Source organism: Corythoichthys intestinalis, chromosome 4 (genome assembly GCF_030265065.1).
Source record: "Corythoichthys intestinalis isolate RoL2023-P3 chromosome 4, ASM3026506v1, whole genome shotgun sequence".
NCBI classification, from domain to species: Eukaryota; Metazoa; Chordata; class Actinopteri; order Syngnathiformes; family Syngnathidae; genus Corythoichthys; species Corythoichthys intestinalis.
The window spans coordinates 13,887,942-13,906,018 of NC_080398.1; the positions used below are offsets into that span (position 1 = coordinate 13,887,942).

Consider the following 18,077-nt stretch of genomic DNA (forward strand, 5'->3'; position numbering starts at 1 on the left):
CATAAAAAATTACATTTATGCATTGATTATTTTTTCTGGCATTGTCACCATTTCTTAGGATATTTAAACTGGAATGACTGGCTTTAAATGCTCATGTTTGAGTGCCATTGACAGCGCTAGACGTCTGATTCCTTTTGACTCAAAGAAAGAAAGATTTAGTCTAAATGAGTTGGACGTCTAGCATTGTCGATGGCAGCCAATACGATAACATACAAACTATTCTAGTGGAAATTTTTGGTCTTGTGGAAAATCTTGGTAACAAACTAACCTGTTGTTCCCTTTATTAAACAGTGTTAATAAGTGGTTCTTGTGAATTTACTGAACGACGCCCTCTCCACTTAAGCGCTGGTCATTGCTGGGCGGTTGCTATGGCAACAACACGTCAACTTCAACTCGCGCTCATCGCAGCTGCGGCCCAACATGTTGCCTGTAAGAAGGTCCAAAATGTCAAAAAGGATGGTACAAAATCTCGCAGAAAACATTTGCAAGCAAGTGGCCCACTGTGAGTATGATTTTGTGTGTTGTTGTTGTTGTTTTTAACTCTGCTCTGCGTCAAGAGTGTGTGACCATTGCGCAATTGACTTGTTGCGCACTGCAGCCGCACGCACTGCGACGCTCACTAGTCCTACTTCTTTTTTTTTTTCTTTTTTTTTATCGGGCCTAGTCAATAAAAGAGAAGTGGAGTGCCTGATCAGAGAGTTTTATTTGATATTGGAGGAGCCGACCAGTCCAGCAAGGTCAGTAAGAGGCTTGGACAGATGGAAGTTTAGACGTTTTCTGCATCACACATTTGGACTCACCGACGACACCATCATGGATGGAGGTATAGTAGTGCTATACAGTACACTCATATAAAAGGTCTACATATCACTGTTCAAATGACAGGGTTTAGTGGTGTAGTAAGATTGAAATAAATGATTTAAAACCATTTTCCAATTCCACCCATAATGAAACTGTACAGTTAAAATAGGAAGATATATGTTTTCTAGAAGGGTCGTAAAAATGTGGTTTCTTAAGTGTTTAGGAAGGAGCATCCAGTTCATGGTAATGTCATCGTTTACATTTTTTTCCAAATTGATTATGATAGTCTTCAAAGTGTTCTATTGTACCAAGGGCGTAGGTTTGCTCTCAACATTAGTAAGGATGATATAACAGCATAACCTGCATGTCCACTTTTTGCTGTGGATGGGACATTAATAAGACCAAGCAAATTGGGTGAACAGGGGTGAGGGATACATTTCTCACGAAAAAGAACCGAATTAATTGATAGGCTAAATGATCAATGCAAAACTAAATCTGTATTGACTTATACTAACTTTTATTTGTATTGGTTCAGGTGATACATCGTTCAATTCAAACCTTTATTTTCAAAAACTACTAAAGACACATTTTGAAAACTTGCAGAATAAATGTATGGATTTTATAAGCACATTTAAATTGAAATATTTGAACATAAATTATATTAACATTCACAATAAATAAAACCTTGCTAATAATCTCTTAACTATCAGGAATTTTTTTTAAAAATCTCGATTACTCAACATTGTCTAAATAAATAAATTAAATATAACTGAAAAAACTGTTAGTCAATCACAAAAATAAATAAGAATTGAGTCTCCTCAAGTAAAACACTTCTGGTTTTGTCCACAAGTACGGCCAAACTCAACAAAAAATGAAAGGTCTTTTGCGCTGTTTTAAGACTACAATAAAATAAAAATGAAAATTGGGGAGACGGGGGTAAACCTTGGATCACAACATTTCTCAGTTTAATTAACGTTAAAACACTACTGCTTTTGTCCACAAGCACAGCCAAACTCAACAAAAATTTTGACCACTATTATGATTAATGTATGATAATCTGGAAAAAAATGTCTGTACACACAAATAAAAATATTTTTTAATAAATAATGTAGAAAATAAATAAATACATTTTAATTAAATGCGAAGTCATCAGTTAATGAAATGTGCATTTGAGAGGAAAAATGGACCGGCACATTGAGCAAGAGTAAAGGGGTAAATGTACGTCTGAACATTATTCAAATTATTCACTAACATTTTGCACAGTTCTACACAGTGCTTGTCAGTGTTCTGAAAACACAGGCATATGTGCCTATTAAAAGTGGGTCACTAAGTGACCTAGTATTGTATTACTGTAGTTTACCTCCTTTTATTGCTATTTTGTTTTTGCTTTGGTTAATCCTTTCCTTGTGTGGTATGGTTGTAACTTGGTCCTTGAGTCTGTTAATAAATCTAAGTATCTATCCATGTATCTATCTACTTACTTATTTACTTAATAATGGCTCAATTTATCGTTACAACATATGGGAAGACAATCTAGATTACCTGTATAACTGAACTTGTTATATAATGCAAATAAAGTTGCTTCAAAGTTGGTGGAGACAATTTGAGCACCTTGAAAAGTTGGTAGTGTTATGTCCCTACCGTCCCTATGCAAACCTACGCCCTTGCATTGTACTGTAATTCATGCTGTGGAAAGCATTTTTTAAACTTTTTTTTTCTCCTGAATTAAACACTCGAACAATGAGATCTAGTTGATATTGTAGAAACTCGGCAGATTTGTAAGGTGCAACTCAAAACATCAGGTAAAGCTGACAAATATTTGGGGTTATTCAGAGAGTACTTGAAATAGTGGCATTTGTGTGCTGACAAAAACTACAGGATTGCTTGTTTCTAAACACAGCCTAATACTATCAATCAGAAATCAAGTGTAATTATCAGAAAAAATATAAACCAAGTAAACATTATTTATTAAGGGAAGGAGCTATTCTTACTAAGCCATGTGTGGAAAGTTTTGTTCAACCACGAATTTACTTGAATCACCTTTTCGAGCTGATTGACATGGATCACATCCAGCTCTGAAATAACCTAAACAGAACCTGTGTGACAAAACGAAGTTGTCAAAAAACATAAGCTGTAACAAAATGCCAGAATCAAAAGACATTCAAGAACAGATGAGATTATCCTCAAATAAAGGTACCACAGAACAGTGGTGAACCTACGAAGGAGTGCCCAGCCAATACAAATGAACCCAGAGAGGACATCAACAACAGGATAGCACCTGTAGAACTGCAGGCCTCCCCTGCCTCTGTTAAGGTCAATGCTAGTGACTCAACTATACAGACAACTGAATGATTCCCAAGAATTTTGAAAGAGTATTTTCTGGAGTGAGATACAAAAGTTAAACTTTGGAAGGTATTGAATATCATTAGATTAATGTAACTCTAAAATTGGATTTTTTTCTTTAATCAATCGAGTTGTTCAGGTTATAGTGTCCCTTAATGGTAAAAAATAAATGTTGAAATTATTTATCATGATATGATCTTTTCCATCCATTATCTACCGCTCAATCTGGGGTCGGGTCGCAGGATAAGCAGCTTTTTTTTTTTTTTTTTTTTTAATTAATTAATATTTTAACATCTCACAAATAATATACATTATACTTACAGCAGGGGTGTCCAAACTTTTTGCAAAGGGGGCCAGATTTGGTGTGGTAAAAATGTGGGGGGCCGACCTTGGCTGACGTCCTTTACGTACAACAATATAAGCAAATTTTAGCAAGCTATTCTGTGTGTCACATTTGCTTTATTATTTTTTTTAATTAATAATTTCAACAATCTCGCAACTAGCCCTTGTGGCGTTCTCTTTTGACTCTCGGGCTCTTGTGAAATACTGCTGCTGTGAAATTAAACTAGCTTCAAGTTGCTTCAATTTCTCGCTGCGTATCTTCCCTATAATCTTGTCGTACATGTCAGCGTGTCTTGTTTGGTGTTATCGCCTCACCTTTAACTATTTAAAAACAGCTACCGTCTCTTTGCAAATGAGGCAGACCGAGTTGTTGCGTATTTTAGTGAAGAAATAGTCCAATTTCCACCTATCCTTGAAGCTTCGGCCGTCGCAGTCAACTTTCGTTTTTTTGTTGATTGTTGCCATTTTAGAAAATTGGAAGGGTCACACAGGGTAATGTTGCTAAGAGTGCTGCTGCCTTTTAGTGTGTAAATGAGGAGAAGCATTTAGTATGTAAGCTACTTCATATGCTGGTAGCATCACTGCTGACCAAGTTATTTAGTCTGTGTGCAGGCCAGACGTAATTGATTTTATGGCAGAGGCTGGGGGCCAGATGAAATTTGACTGGGGGCCGCATTTGGCCCCCGGGCCGGACTTTGGACATGTCTGACTTACAGTGATGAGTAAATATAGTCCATTTCTCGAGAAAAGGATAAGCATCTTTTGCATGGAAGCCCAGACCTCGCTCTCCCCAGCAACTTCGACCAGCTCCCCCGGCGGCAACCCAAGGTGTTCCCATTCCAGCCGAGAGACAGTCTCTCCAGTGTGCCCTGGGTCGACCTCAGGGCCTCCCGGCGGTGGGCCATGCCCGAAACACCTCTCCAAGGAGGCGTCCAGGAGGCATCCATACCAGATGCCCAAGCCACCTCAGCCGGCTCCTTTCAACACGGAGGAGAAGAGGCTCGACCCTGAGTCCCTACCGGATGACCGAGCATCTCACCCTTAATATGAGAAAAATCTAGCATTTTACAATGCTTATGTACACTTATATATACCAGGATCACAAAATAATACCCTTTTCACTTAGGTCGCTGCAGCTGTAAAACAAAAACTCCACATGGTGAAATCTAAATGTCATTTTACTGTAACAAAATACTGTATGTTAACCATGAACTAATTAGCAATGTAATCTCATGCACAAATATGTCTGGTCTGCAGTGTTCCGGACGTTTGACAAGGACAATGATGGTTTTGTGAGCATGAAAGAGTGGATTGAGGGATTGTCAGTGGTTCTCCGTGGCACCTTGGATGAAAAAATAAAATGTAAGTCTGAACCTTTTCATGTAAGAAACAGATATATATATGGCGGAAAACACAGACAAGACTGAAAAAGCAGTTTCTGCACTTGCACTCCTCTTTAAAAGAAACTGCTGCATTTTAAGCCAAAAAAACTGTTGTTGTGTTTGACAGAACAATATGTCAATATGTTGCCATTGCAGATTCATGGCGCATTAAGCCCCCAAACTATTTTTAATTTGTCCGTTTTACCCTGGAAACCCCCGTTTACAGACGTCGCGCAACCGCTTTTGTTTCAACCTAGCCATAAAAAGAAAGTAAGTAAATATATTTATTAATCAAAATGTCATTTTTATCTAAGAATCAATAATTGATGCATAATATTTTGTTTCTTTTGGCATAAAATAGTTTATTTTTAAAAAGGGTGCAAGAGCCGAAACTGCTTCTTCAGTCTTGTCTGTGTTTTCCGCAATATATATATAATATTTTATATATAGGCTATATAAATATAGCCTATATATAACCCTTCCAGGGCACTCTTACAACTCATTGATGGCACTAAACATCCAATCAATTTTGACTGGGAACGCAAATGAACGAACTAATGTCTAGCACCATCAATGGCACTTGAGCATTCACAGCCAGTCTTCCTGGTTTGACGTTTATCACCATCAATTGTATCAGTGGGGTACCTAGCCCAACAATATTCCACTTCCCCCTGCGCTCACCCATTTCTGCAGACTGCTTTCATGTGTACGACTTGAACGCTGACAAGTACATCACCAGGGAGGAGATGTTACAAATACTGAGGTACAGCCTCCGACTCCCTGGAGAAGAGGACCCTTATGATGGAATCAAAGATCTCGTGGAGATTACGCTGAAGAGGATGGTAAGGATTTTTTTTTTTTTTATCACAACAAGAAGAAACACATTCTTTTCGTGGAAAAAACTAGAGTTGATAAAAACCTTTTTCAATGACATCGGATAATATCGACAACGGTTTTTCAATATCGGATTTGGGCCAATGTGCATTTTGCCTTTCACGTGAATGTCAAAGCCTGATGCCTTAGTACAAGACTTAGTCACAGCTTAGCACAGCAGTTATGCTCATTGACCATGAGATGTCTCCAAACTAAAGACGCTTGGGATTTTTTATGTGGGTATTATCATAATAAACCATTCAGGGAGGCATCACAATACAATTAGCCATAACATGCTAAGTCCACAACTAGGCCTGTCGCGATAACAAATTTTAGTGTGCGATAATTTATCTAATAAATTATTGCAATATGCGATATTATTGCGCCCGCCCCCAATTCTTTTTTTAAACCAACTTACACAGTGAGAATACAGCATATGTTAATACATCAAGTACACCCATTTAAACGCGATAAACGTTTACTCTTAAATTCACAAATACTTTTTTTAAAAATCACAACTAAAAACAATAGACCATGCCTCTTTTAAGTATAAGACTTATTAATACCGCACAGAAACACAGAATAAATAAAATGACTTTTTCAAGAAAAAAAATGCACTTAATAACTTAAGCATTTAGGCAAATGAAAACTTTTCCCCTCATAGCTTCTATTACGGCGTTCCATGTGTAATATTCTGATTGAATGTTTTCCGAGGCACCCTGAAGCGCACGCAACGGTGATGTTGTTTTGTTCATGTGATGCGGGAGTGAGAAAGAGACGGTCTACCGAAAGCCACAGGTTGAGGAAGTGTTGTTAGCGCCGTGTGTAAATAAAAACAAAGTTGTCAGCACGTCGTGTGTTTGATATCATTGCCAGAAAAACACACTTAATAGGACACCTTGCAGCTTCCTTTTTAATTATGTCCTTATAATAATGATCTACTGCATAATAAATGACTTTGTGACTTTCCACCTCCATGATGAAACGACTGACACGGCCGGTATACGTTGAACAATAGGATATAATGGGAACGGATTGGCTCCAGCGCTATTTTTTTGCCGGACCCGGAACAAAGATGCATTTTGCGGAGTTGGTAACAAGGAAGCCGAACTTTTGACAGCACGTCTGCCGCACGCGCGCACGTGCTATAAATCGCAGCGGAAAAATTACTGCCTTCATTTTTATTTATCGTGCGATAAATGGAATTATTGCATATTGCGACACGCTTATGCACAACCGCATATATCGGTATCAGATTGATATCGGTGTCGAATTTTGGGAGTTGGACGATATCAGGATATCGGTTAAAAAGTAATTATTGGACAACTCCAGCTGTTAAAATTAAAATTCAACTAAGCTTTCAATTGCCTCCATTCACAGGATCACGACCACGATGACCGGCTGTCTTTGGACGACTTTGCGAAGTCAGTGAAAGAGGTGAATCACGTGCTAGAGGCTTTTGGGACGTGCCTTCCCAACACCACTGTGAGTTCAAACTGTTTTCCAGCACAGCACTGCAGATTATTCTACTTTAAAATCCTGTTTTCCTTCTTTTCACAGAGGATTGAGACCTTTGAGCAGCGTGTGTTTCAGAGACAAGTAGATTGATGAGGTTGTCAAAAACTACAGTATTCAAATACTTTGCAGTTTTTAAATGTGGTAAAACAAGCCTCCCTGAAAAAACACAACACAGGCATAGGGAAAAAACACAAAATATGTATTGTAATGTAAAAAAAAGAAAAAAAAAAAAAAGAAAAACATTTTAGAACATTTTAATAACATTCCCGATAAAAACATCAATAAAGTGTTGCGATCAAATGCGCCGACGTGGTTTCATCTTTTTCCCCACTGGTTTGAAGTCAGGAACAGATTCCACCTAAATAAGTTTAACAAACAAACAAAAAAACTTAATTAATTCCGGGAAAATGCATTGATCACAAATAAATTAAATCATAACAGTGATGGGCATATCACCACAGCTGGATTTCCAATGTTTATTTGAAGTTACCCAATTCCACTTGTTTAATTAACACTAAACTACTGTAGTTTTTGCACTTTAAGGCGCACCCTTCAAATTTGGCACGAAATCAGCATTTATTCATAGATAAGCCACACTGGACGATAAGCCACAGCTGTCCTCACTATATTATGGGGTTTTTACACCAAAAGATATTAACTGGTCACACTTTGTTTGACAGCGGCATCATACAACTGTCATAGAACCAAATGAACCACCATGAAGCTTTTAAGCAATTGGCTGCAAAGCTTTATTGATTCAAGAAGCTGCATTTGGCCACCACTGCTCCCTTGGGGAGACAGTCAACCTCTGCTACCAACACTGTTGTCATCCAACATGCCTCCTGGCATGCATAGCAGCACTACAAATCAGTAGAGATCACTACTACTACAGATCACTACAGTTCTGTGCTAATTATTTCTTCAGTTACTGTTCCAGTTGTTTCATTAATAGCTAGTTATGGTATTTTGTAACACTTTGACAGTGTCATTAGACAATCATAATTATGACACGACACTAATGAATAAATGAATGCTTATAACAGAGGTCATTTATTGTTATCTGGCTAATTGTCTCACTTTTGAAATGGAGTTAGTGATGTAACATGACGGATGACACTTAATGACATCTGTCATAAGCATTCAGTAATGTCTATTATCCAGTAGTGTCATGTCATAATTATGACGGTCTTATGACAATCTTATGACGCTGCTGTCGGATGAAGTGTTACCTAACCCATATAAATCAACAAATAATTCGCACTGGACTATAAGCCACAGGATTCAAAATGAAGGAAAAAAAGTAGCATCTTATAGTCCGAAAATTACGGTACATTCGCACAGTAGCTATTTACTTTACTGGTTTATAATGCCCACTTGGCTACAAGGCAAAACATACATGCTACCTTTTTCATTGTGTTCCTGATGATGTTGACAGTTGTGTTGAGCGAGTCGTCCTCCATGTCCACTTTAGGGGCGTCTTCGAGTTTCGGTCCAATGAGTGGCTCACTTTTTCCGATGACCTCAGCAGGGCAGTTTGACACAAGCTCTTCCATCTTGCGTTTTCTGCTCTCTAATTGTGTTGTCCTCGGTGCGAACGTTCCCGCAGAAGGCTGATTCGAGGTCAGTGTAACTTGTGCACCTCTAGATTTATGTGAGTGTTTTTGCCAATGACTTGAGTTTGATGCAGATGTTTCCTCTGCATGAACAATGGCGTTGTGCAACGTTCCCATTTTGTCCTCTGTTGGTAGGGTCCCCATGTGGCTTTTGTGTGCGGAGTAGTGATGTTCCTGAGGAGGTAGTGGCAGTAGAGGAAAGGATGCATGATAGTCCACGTTCCAACACTCTGCTTCGTTGTTATGATCACTCATTTCACATTGAGTGGGGATGATGGTTGGTGTAGGTTCCACTAAGGTAGAATCTGCTGACGTGATCTCCTCGTTCACTGCCCCTTCCTGCTCCCTCTCTCGGACTTTTGAACAAAGAATAAAGAATTGCAATTAAAAATATAAACATAAAATTGCGAAAATGCAAGACCAATAGATTTTTTTTCCCATTTCTGAACGAAATTTGTAGTGGAATAATATAAGCAGATCCTAGGTAAATTTTGTTTTCGCTAAGGAAAGCAGGCTTTGCTAGGAATTTTTAGTAATCTTTTATTGTAATGTTACAAGTTTTATGAATTTATTCAAGAGAAATTGGGACTTCTCTTGAGATTACAAATTTAATCTCGCAATATTATGGTTTTATTCCCTTTTTAAAAAAAAATACATATAAACTGCCATAAAGTTAGAATTTTATAATCCTAAAAATTGCACTTGGATATTTTTCCCTTCAACTTTATTCTTGTCAAATTCCAGCTTTGATCTTAATAAATGAGTCTCATAATTTAGAAATCCTTTCTTATAGTATTATAATCTTTTCATGCATTGCCATTTGGCCTTGTAAAAATTACATTTCATCTGTCATAATGAAAGAACTATTACTAAATGTTTTGTTTTTGCAACTTGAATATCTCATTTAGTAAATGCACAACTATTCACAATCAAGTCAAGTCTCTGAAAGGGATCCACAGATAGAAATTACTGACATTACTTGAGTATTCTTTTCACCAGCACTTTTTTACTTGTACTTGAGTATGACTACTTTTACTTGAGTAACATTATTTTGAAGTAACACTACTTTTAGTTGAGTGAAATCTTTGGCTACTCTATCCACCTCTGGTGATAACTTTCATTCAATGAGAACAACTGTATTCTTGTTAAAAAACAGTAAACAAACAAACAAAACAAAAAAAAAGTTTTTAAAAAATCCAAATGTCATTCTATTGTTTGTTTGTTTTTTTATCCTGAAAATTTCCCCAATACGTTTTTTAGGGGGTGTAATTTTATTCGTTTTCATCAATATCTCGCAATTTTCTTCTCAAGGGTAAAAAATATCATTAGGCTTTATTTTATTAATATTATAATTTATTATTTTTTTTAAAATTATATGCGTGGGATGGGGGGTCACAGTATATTACTTGATTCTTGTTATATTTTAACATTTTAATGTAAGGTCACACCTTTTCTGACGTAATCTGAATATAATATAATATAATATAATATAATATAATATAATATAATATAATATAATATAATATAATATAATATAATATAATATAATAAAGTTACGGTATAACAGATGGTAGCTTTTTCATTACGTGCATCAATAAATTAATAAATATCACCCTCTTGTGATTTTATCAATGACAAAAAAAAGTTCATTTAAGTAGAACAAAGACTTTTTTTCCTTAATTGAATATTGTGTTTCTTTTCAATGTGCCCCTAATAAACCTTATAAGAGTACCTCTGTTCTGTGCCATCCTCATTACATATCTCTTCTGGTCTTGTAGCTTTATTCTGGTATCCTCCACAGTCTCGTATTCAGGGACATAGCAAACATGCAGCACACCGCCATAGAAACTCTTCTCATCCATGTGTCGTTTGGCAGCTCTGAAAAAGACAATTTACAGTAGACAAACCATATTTGATGCGTTACATGCAATACTAACAATGTTCTAATAACTTTGAGTACTTAAGTGTATTATTTGGGTACCTCTACTTAACTTTAGTATTTATTTTTCTGACATTTTACGTTCACTTCCCAAATTTCAAAAAAATATATTTACATAATATACAAGTGCCGGATTTAAGAAAGTCAATACTCAGAATTGTGGTATTCAAGTTAGAACCAGAACAAAAACGTGGTCTTGAATAAATACTACTTTTAAATGTACAACACTTGCTTTGTCAAAACGAGCTCCTGACTTTTATTTTTTATTTATTTATGATTTTTTTTTTTTTTTTTTTACTTTTGACTTTTATTTTTTACGGGCATGACTACGTGACATTAAAAAAAGACATTGAGAGGGGCATTATTGATTAAGCCGTTTCAGTCTTAAATAATCCATCTTAAAAACGTTATTATCAACTAGAACATTAGAAGACAATCACGACATTTAGGCATTGAAGATCGGAACCCAATTCTTGATCTTTTTGTCTCAGGCCTGATTTATTACATTAATGATTTGTGGGATATAAAATTGCGACTCCTCTGTTTTTGTTGATGAATCACAACAAATTTTGGTAGGGATATTCTAGGTATGTAGGTAGGTATACACATCAATCTTAATTTTTCATCTCAGGGCTGATTAATTGGATTAATTAATTGCAGATTTATAGTTGACTGTTGGTTCCCAGTTAAGACAGTAGAGGGAGCTGGGCGGTCGTAGTTTATTTTGAATTGTTTATCAGTTCATATTCACAAGGTAGCCAAAGCTATCTGAACACGCTGTTTGATAGCTTAAGAATCAAGATAGTCTTTGATAATATATACAGTACATATATACAGTATATATCTGCAGTTCTTAACTTTGCTAGAGGTACCGAACCCCAGGAGTTTAACATGTGCATTCACTGAACCCTTCGGAATTTAATGAAGAAGCTATATTTTTGGGGTGTCAAATTCAACACTGATATAGCTAAGATAGTGAGCTAATATCCAAGTGAAATCCCGTTCAAATTTCAAATTGACAACAAATAATTTTGCGTTTTGCTGTTGATTTTCAGATTGGAAAAGGATATGAAACTCTTTGGATTTCACAATGTTCCTTTGTTGTTTTTATGTCTACATTCTAATTGTATTGTCACATCCTTGCATCACATAATATTTTCATAGCATAAAATGAGGCAAATGTTTTTTTTTATTCTCTGTGTAGTCCACGCTGCCTGTAGGTCTATTACACTTCCTCAGACCAAGTGTGAGTCAACCTTCCACTGAGCAAACCAGTTTCCCCACCATTAGATAAAGGGCTAGCAGTTGAAAGAGTTGAATAAAGCCTGTAAATTGGGGGCAAACCAGTCCAAAACTAAGTCTAAAACGTCACTTTGCCTTTAGACAGCATATGAAAATAAGGTGTGTCTTAACCTTCGCCGAACCCCTTGGACTTACGCACTGAACCCCTGGGGTTTGATCGAACCCAGGTTAAGAACCACGGATATATATACATATATACTGTATATGTATATATTAGTGCTGCGACAATTAATTGATGAACTCGAGTAATTTCGATAAGAGAAAAGCTTCAAATTAAATTTTGCTGCTTCGAGGATTCGTTTAGAGTGAAGTTGTAATGGTTTGTTTTGAAAGCGTTGCAGCTAGTTTTATTGATTTCCGGTGGATACACTACACTCGAGGGGCAACAGTGAATAACTCTAACATGCCTGTATCCAGCAGCTCACAGTTAAGACCAACATATGTTATGTTTTTGTTTGAGCTAATATGTTTTTTTATGCATTCATTAGTTAGTTTAGAAGTATATGTAGCAGTTGTTTGTGGGAATATGTGTTTGAACAATTTGTTAAGAGCATTGTTAAAAAAAAAAAAAAGGTAAGCATTTTATAGCATTAAAGCTAGCGGACTTTACTTTGCAAGTTAGCCAATTGTTCTTTTGTTGTACTAAGATCCTCATTTATTCATTTTTATATCTTTTGAGGTTAAGCGCAGGTATTTAAATTTATTTTTATACGCATTTATTGCTCTTGTGAAATGAAAGTGCACTCTGTATAGTTTGAAGAAACGCTCAGGAATTTTATTTTTTTACATTTTGAAAGTTTTATCTTAGAACGCCAAAATAAATATTATTGCAAGCATAAACACTTATTATTTTTACGTATCTATAATTCATTCTGCAACACATTCAATGTTTATAATCCGATTGCTTGATTATTCGAACTAAGTAATTGATTAATTGATTACGTAATCTTCGCACTATAAGGCGCACCTGACAATAAGCAGGCACCCACCAAATTTAACACAAAAACAACATTTGTTCATAGATAAGCCGCACTGGACTATAAGCCGCAGCTGCCCTCACTGTATTATGGGCTATTTACACCAAAAGATATTAACCGGTAACACTTTATTTGACAGTGGCATCAGAAGACTGTCATAAGACCAAATGAGTCACCATGAAGCTTTCAACCAATTGGCTGAAAAGCTTCATCGCTTCAAGAAGCTTCAATTTGGCCATCACTGTTCTTTTTGGGGAGACAGTCAACCTCTGCTGCCACCTGTTGTCAACACTGTTGTCGTCCAACATCTTCTAGATTCCAATGCAGCACTCAGATGTAAATAACAATCAAAATTCTTTTGTGCTAATTATTTCTTCAGTTACTGATCCAATTGTTTCATTAATTGTTAGTTATGATATTTGGTAACACTTTATTTGACAGTGGCGCCATAAGACTATCATTAGGCAATCATAATTATGACATGGCACTGTCATGAGCATTAATGAATGCTTATAACACATGTCATTTAGTGTTATCTGACAAATTATCTTACTTTTGAACGGATGTAAAAGATCCGAGCTGGACATATATGTGACAGTCTTATGACACCGCTGTCAAATAAAGTGTTACCTATTAACCCAAATAAATCAATAAATAAATTGCAGGATTCAAAATGAAGGAAAAAAGTTGCTGACTGATAGCTGCAGTCCTAATATTATATATACATATATATATGGCGGAAAACACAGACAAGACTGAAAAAGCAGTTTCTGCTCTTGCACCCCTCTTTAAAAGAAACTGCTGTATTTTAAGCCAAAAGAACTGTTGTGTTTGATAGAACAATATGTCTATATGCTGCCATAGCAGATTCATGGCCAGTAAGCCCCCAAACTATTTTTAATTTGTCCATTTTACCCTGGAAACCCCCGTTTACAGACGTCGCGCAACCGCTTTTGTTTCAACCCAGCCATAAAACGAAGGTAATTAATTAATTATTCATAATGGCTATAATTTCTAGCTTAGAATCATTAATTGATGTCTAATATTTTGTTTGAGAAAAAAGACTTTAAAAATTATTCACTTGCATATTTTGAATATTTAAAAAAATTACGTCACAATTAAAAATGGTGTCTGTAAAAAAGTCACCGATAGTTACTTCAAAACTATCGCTTAACTGTATTCTTTTTTTTTTTTGTTACTGTCGCATTTTCCTAAAAATTTTAGATGATAATCGATCCAAACAAAGAAAAATTGAAAAAAAAAAAAAAAACTTTCAAAAGGTTAAATATATGAAAAATAACATCTCGACCACTCCTTGATGTCTTCGATTTCTGCATTGCGACCCTTATTATATGACCATGTTTCACCCATAAAATCCCCCCCAAAAATTCAACTGTGGCCATTCACAGCTGTGTCTTGACACTCAGTGATACATGCTACATGGAGTTTTTGGATCGAAACAAGGTAAGTACGCGATAATATCTCGTTAAAGTCATGGCATCTGTAATTCTGCTCTCGCGTGCTCCCATCTCCAGATAGGGTTCTGCTGTTCAAAATTTTTCTTCCCCCAGAAAATTGAGATTTTAAGCTTCCCAATGATGTAACACATGCATACCGGACAATTCTGAAATTTGGCAAATTGGGGGTTTCTGGGCGGAACTTCAAGTCACCTGAGTGTTTTCCGCCATATATATTGAACTGGTTTATTTTTTTTAGGTCTAGGTAACCCTACTTTAAGAGTTTCTAGAAGAGGGAAACTTGCGTGAGAAGAAACAAAAAAGTACTACCGCGCACATAAAAGTAAAATTTATATTATGTACTTTTAACTTTTGCTATTTTTAAATTTCAAATTCCGTGCAAGAGTTGAATCAATACCTCTACTTTTACCAGTATACAAAAATCTTATTCTTAAGTACAGAGTTTAATGACTTTCATTTACTCTTTACATTGATCAGCAACAGTAGTATGAACCTTGCACTGGTGAGCTTCTGGAACTTGATAAGGTAGACCTCGGTGAACTCCTCGGCAGGGTACTCGTCCAATGGCCTGTACTCCTGAACGACTCCGTACAGAGCACACAGCTGGATGAGCTCGGCCATGACGCCGATGGCGGGGACCCCTTGGACCATCACGTAACAAGACTCCAAATTGATGGTGTACACCTGACAAGACCCAGAGGAAGAAACAGTAGCCATTTCAAAGTGGTGTGTTCACCCTCCTTTTCAGGAACGTAAGAAACACTCTACAGAAGCCAGTCTAGTATTACAACAAACGGCCAACTATCAGAAAACAACATTCAGGACATGAAACATACATTTAACCACACAAGGATGTAATGACAGCTGTGCAAATGATGACAGTTTGCAGTGGAATTCGAAGACATTCGACTCTCGACTTTATATGAGATTACAGGAATTTATTATTTACCTTAACGGCCCTGGCTTTTCTGCCCTCTCGATATTTAGGTCGAGAAATGCATACTTTACGTTGTTCGTGGTGTTTGTAAACACCGGGAGCTTTCCAGCAACTACTACTAGCTGCCGCCATGTTTGGTGGAAATGTGTTTCCGTTTTTGATCTTTCAAAAGAAGAGTCGAACCTTGAAAGCGACTTAGTAGTTGAAGTACAGTACGCGTTTTCTTGTTTTATTTTGAAAGATTGCCGAAATAGGCCGGAGCAGCGTTGCCACATTGGGAATTGGGCTATTTTCAAAGACTTGGCGGGGGAGAAATGGACTGGGAGATCAGAAAATTTGCGTGTTTTGATTTGTTTTAACAGTTGAACTCGTATGTAAGCCACATTGCATTTTTACAGCAGTATTCCCCTTGCTCTAATTATATCTGGCATTTTAGCGCCTCACAGCGCGTGGAGCTGTGAACTGCATGTCATTTTTCATTTGATGGTACAATTCAACAAAATAATTCCAAAATGGCATAACATTAAAATGCCTTAAATGCATTGTAATTTGAAATAATGACAATAATAATTCTAAAAATGACGTTAAAATGCATTACATTCACTGTAATAAAAAATGAAATAACAGTAATAGAAAAATAAACAATAATTCTAAAAATGACATAACATTAAAATGTGTTAGATGTGCTGCAATTTGTATTTAACATTTTTAAATTAATATTAATTCATATAGAACTGTTTGTATTTTCTTCTTACTCATGACTATTTTTAATTTTTTATAAAAATATTTTTTTATTTATTCCTATTTAAAGAATTAATTTTTTTCCCTAAAATTGATCATTGATTCATTCATTTTATTTTAAATTATTTCTATATTTTGGTTATTGGCCATCTCAAAATACATGTCGCAACACTGATACTATAATTGGATGTTAAAAGAGGAATGCAAAATATTGTCCCAGAGGCCGCAAATGGCCCCTGGGCCGCTTGTTTGAGACCCCTTTACTCTATGAATGTAATTAAAACATAATGTGTACATGACATGGTTAATTATTGTTTACTAAAATAAAAATAATACAATACTTTAAACTTTTTTCCAAGAAGACCTACATCTCCCCGATACTTAACGGCGAAACGGCAATGATTCCTCTGCACTTCAAAAATTTGAAAATATAGATTGAGTTGTATAGTGAAACATCTTATCTTGAACGGGAGCTTCTCATTTGGGCTGCTTTTTACAACCTTAACCTTACACAGTTGTTGAATTCATGACCTGCGTGAGTAAGCTATGTAAAAACGATGGTTGCGACGCTGAAGGTCTACTCACAAGTCTTTGTGCCTGTGACTGGTGCAAAGATTTTATAAAGTTGGTGACATCCAGACCTGCGTGAGTTTCTCTTAACAAACGCACAAAACTATAAGCCTGACTTGATCTGACAACTAGAGGGAAATTAAACTCCTTTGTTAAATCTTGGTCGCGCCAGAATTACTTTTAATCAAATATCAGTCCATTTAATATCAACTGAGCCGCATCAGAGGGTTCAATGGGCCGCATGCGGCTCAAGAACCGCACGTTGCTGACCCCTGGATGAACAAATGGATGAACAAAGATACATTACTCTTGTAAGTGACCAATTAAGCAAAACTGAACAGTTTTCAACACCAGTCTTGATTTTGTCTGATGGCATACATACTGTACAGACGTGTGGAAAAAATTAGGACACCCCATTAAATATTCAGTTCTTTATTAAAAAAATGTTCACTAATCAATGTCTGATCTTGTTTTTATTTATCTCTGAAAAAGAAAGTGATTTAATAGCAGGTAATCAACAAAAATTAAAATTGTTTTACTCAATGAACCAAATTTACTAACAAAAATGTATATTCTAACTGAGGAAAAAGTTAGGACACCCTACAACCTAATAGCTAGTGTTACCCCCTATGGCTGAAATAACTTCAGTGCGATGCTTTTTGTAGCCATCTACGAGTCTTTGACATCGGTCTGAAGAAAGTTTGCCTCACTCCTCAACACAGAATGCTTTCAACAGTGACTGTTGAAGTGAGTGATCTCACCATGGTGAGATCAAAGGAGCTGTCTGAGACCTTCAGAAAGAAGATTGTACATGCTTATGGGGCTGGTAAGGGATTTCAAAAGATCTCAAAAGAATATAAAATCAGCCATTCTACTGTCTGAAAAATAGTCTACAATTGAAGGACATGAAATCTAAAAATTGGATTATTTGGACACAGAGGACATGTTCGGCGTAAACAAAAAGCAGCATTCCAGGAAAAGAAACTCATACCAACTGTGTAGCATGGAGGTGGAAGTGTCATGGTTTGGGAATGCTTTGCTTCAGCAGGACCTGGCCGGCTCATCATCATAGAATCCACCATGAATTCTATTGTGTATCAGAGGGTGTTTGAGGAACATGTGAGATCATCTGTGAAAAAGTTAAAGAAGAGAAACGGGACCCTACAACATGACAATGACCCAAAACATACCAGTAAATCCACCAAGGACTGCCTGAAAAGGGAGAACTGAGCCTGGGAATGTCCGAGTCAAAGCCCAGATC

General features: G+C 36.4%; 2 protein-coding genes across 2 annotated transcripts; one reads left to right on the plus strand and one right to left on the minus strand.

Moving 5' to 3' along the window:
- Positions 1 to 371: 371 nt before the first annotated feature.
- clxn (calaxin) lies at positions 372 to 10,209 on the plus strand. Its single transcript, XM_057833741.1, has 6 exons — positions 372 to 502; positions 665 to 823; positions 4,744 to 4,848; positions 5,562 to 5,710; positions 7,122 to 7,226; positions 7,302 to 10,209. Exons 1-6 carry the CDS (start codon positions 421 to 423, stop codon positions 7,347 to 7,349), a joined length of 648 nt encoding a protein of 215 aa, XP_057689724.1. The 5' UTR covers positions 372 to 420; the 3' UTR covers positions 7,350 to 10,209.
- Positions 7,443 to 15,653, minus strand: rbm48 (RNA binding motif protein 48). Its single transcript, XM_057833730.1, has 5 exons — positions 15,518 to 15,653; positions 15,062 to 15,252; positions 10,605 to 10,750; positions 8,663 to 9,228; positions 7,443 to 7,617 (listed from the first exon to the last, which is right to left on the minus strand). Exons 1-5 carry the CDS (start codon positions 15,635 to 15,637, stop codon positions 7,555 to 7,557), a joined length of 1,086 nt encoding a protein of 361 aa, XP_057689713.1. The 5' UTR covers positions 15,638 to 15,653; the 3' UTR covers positions 7,443 to 7,554.
- Positions 15,654 to 18,077: the final 2,424 nt, after the last annotated feature.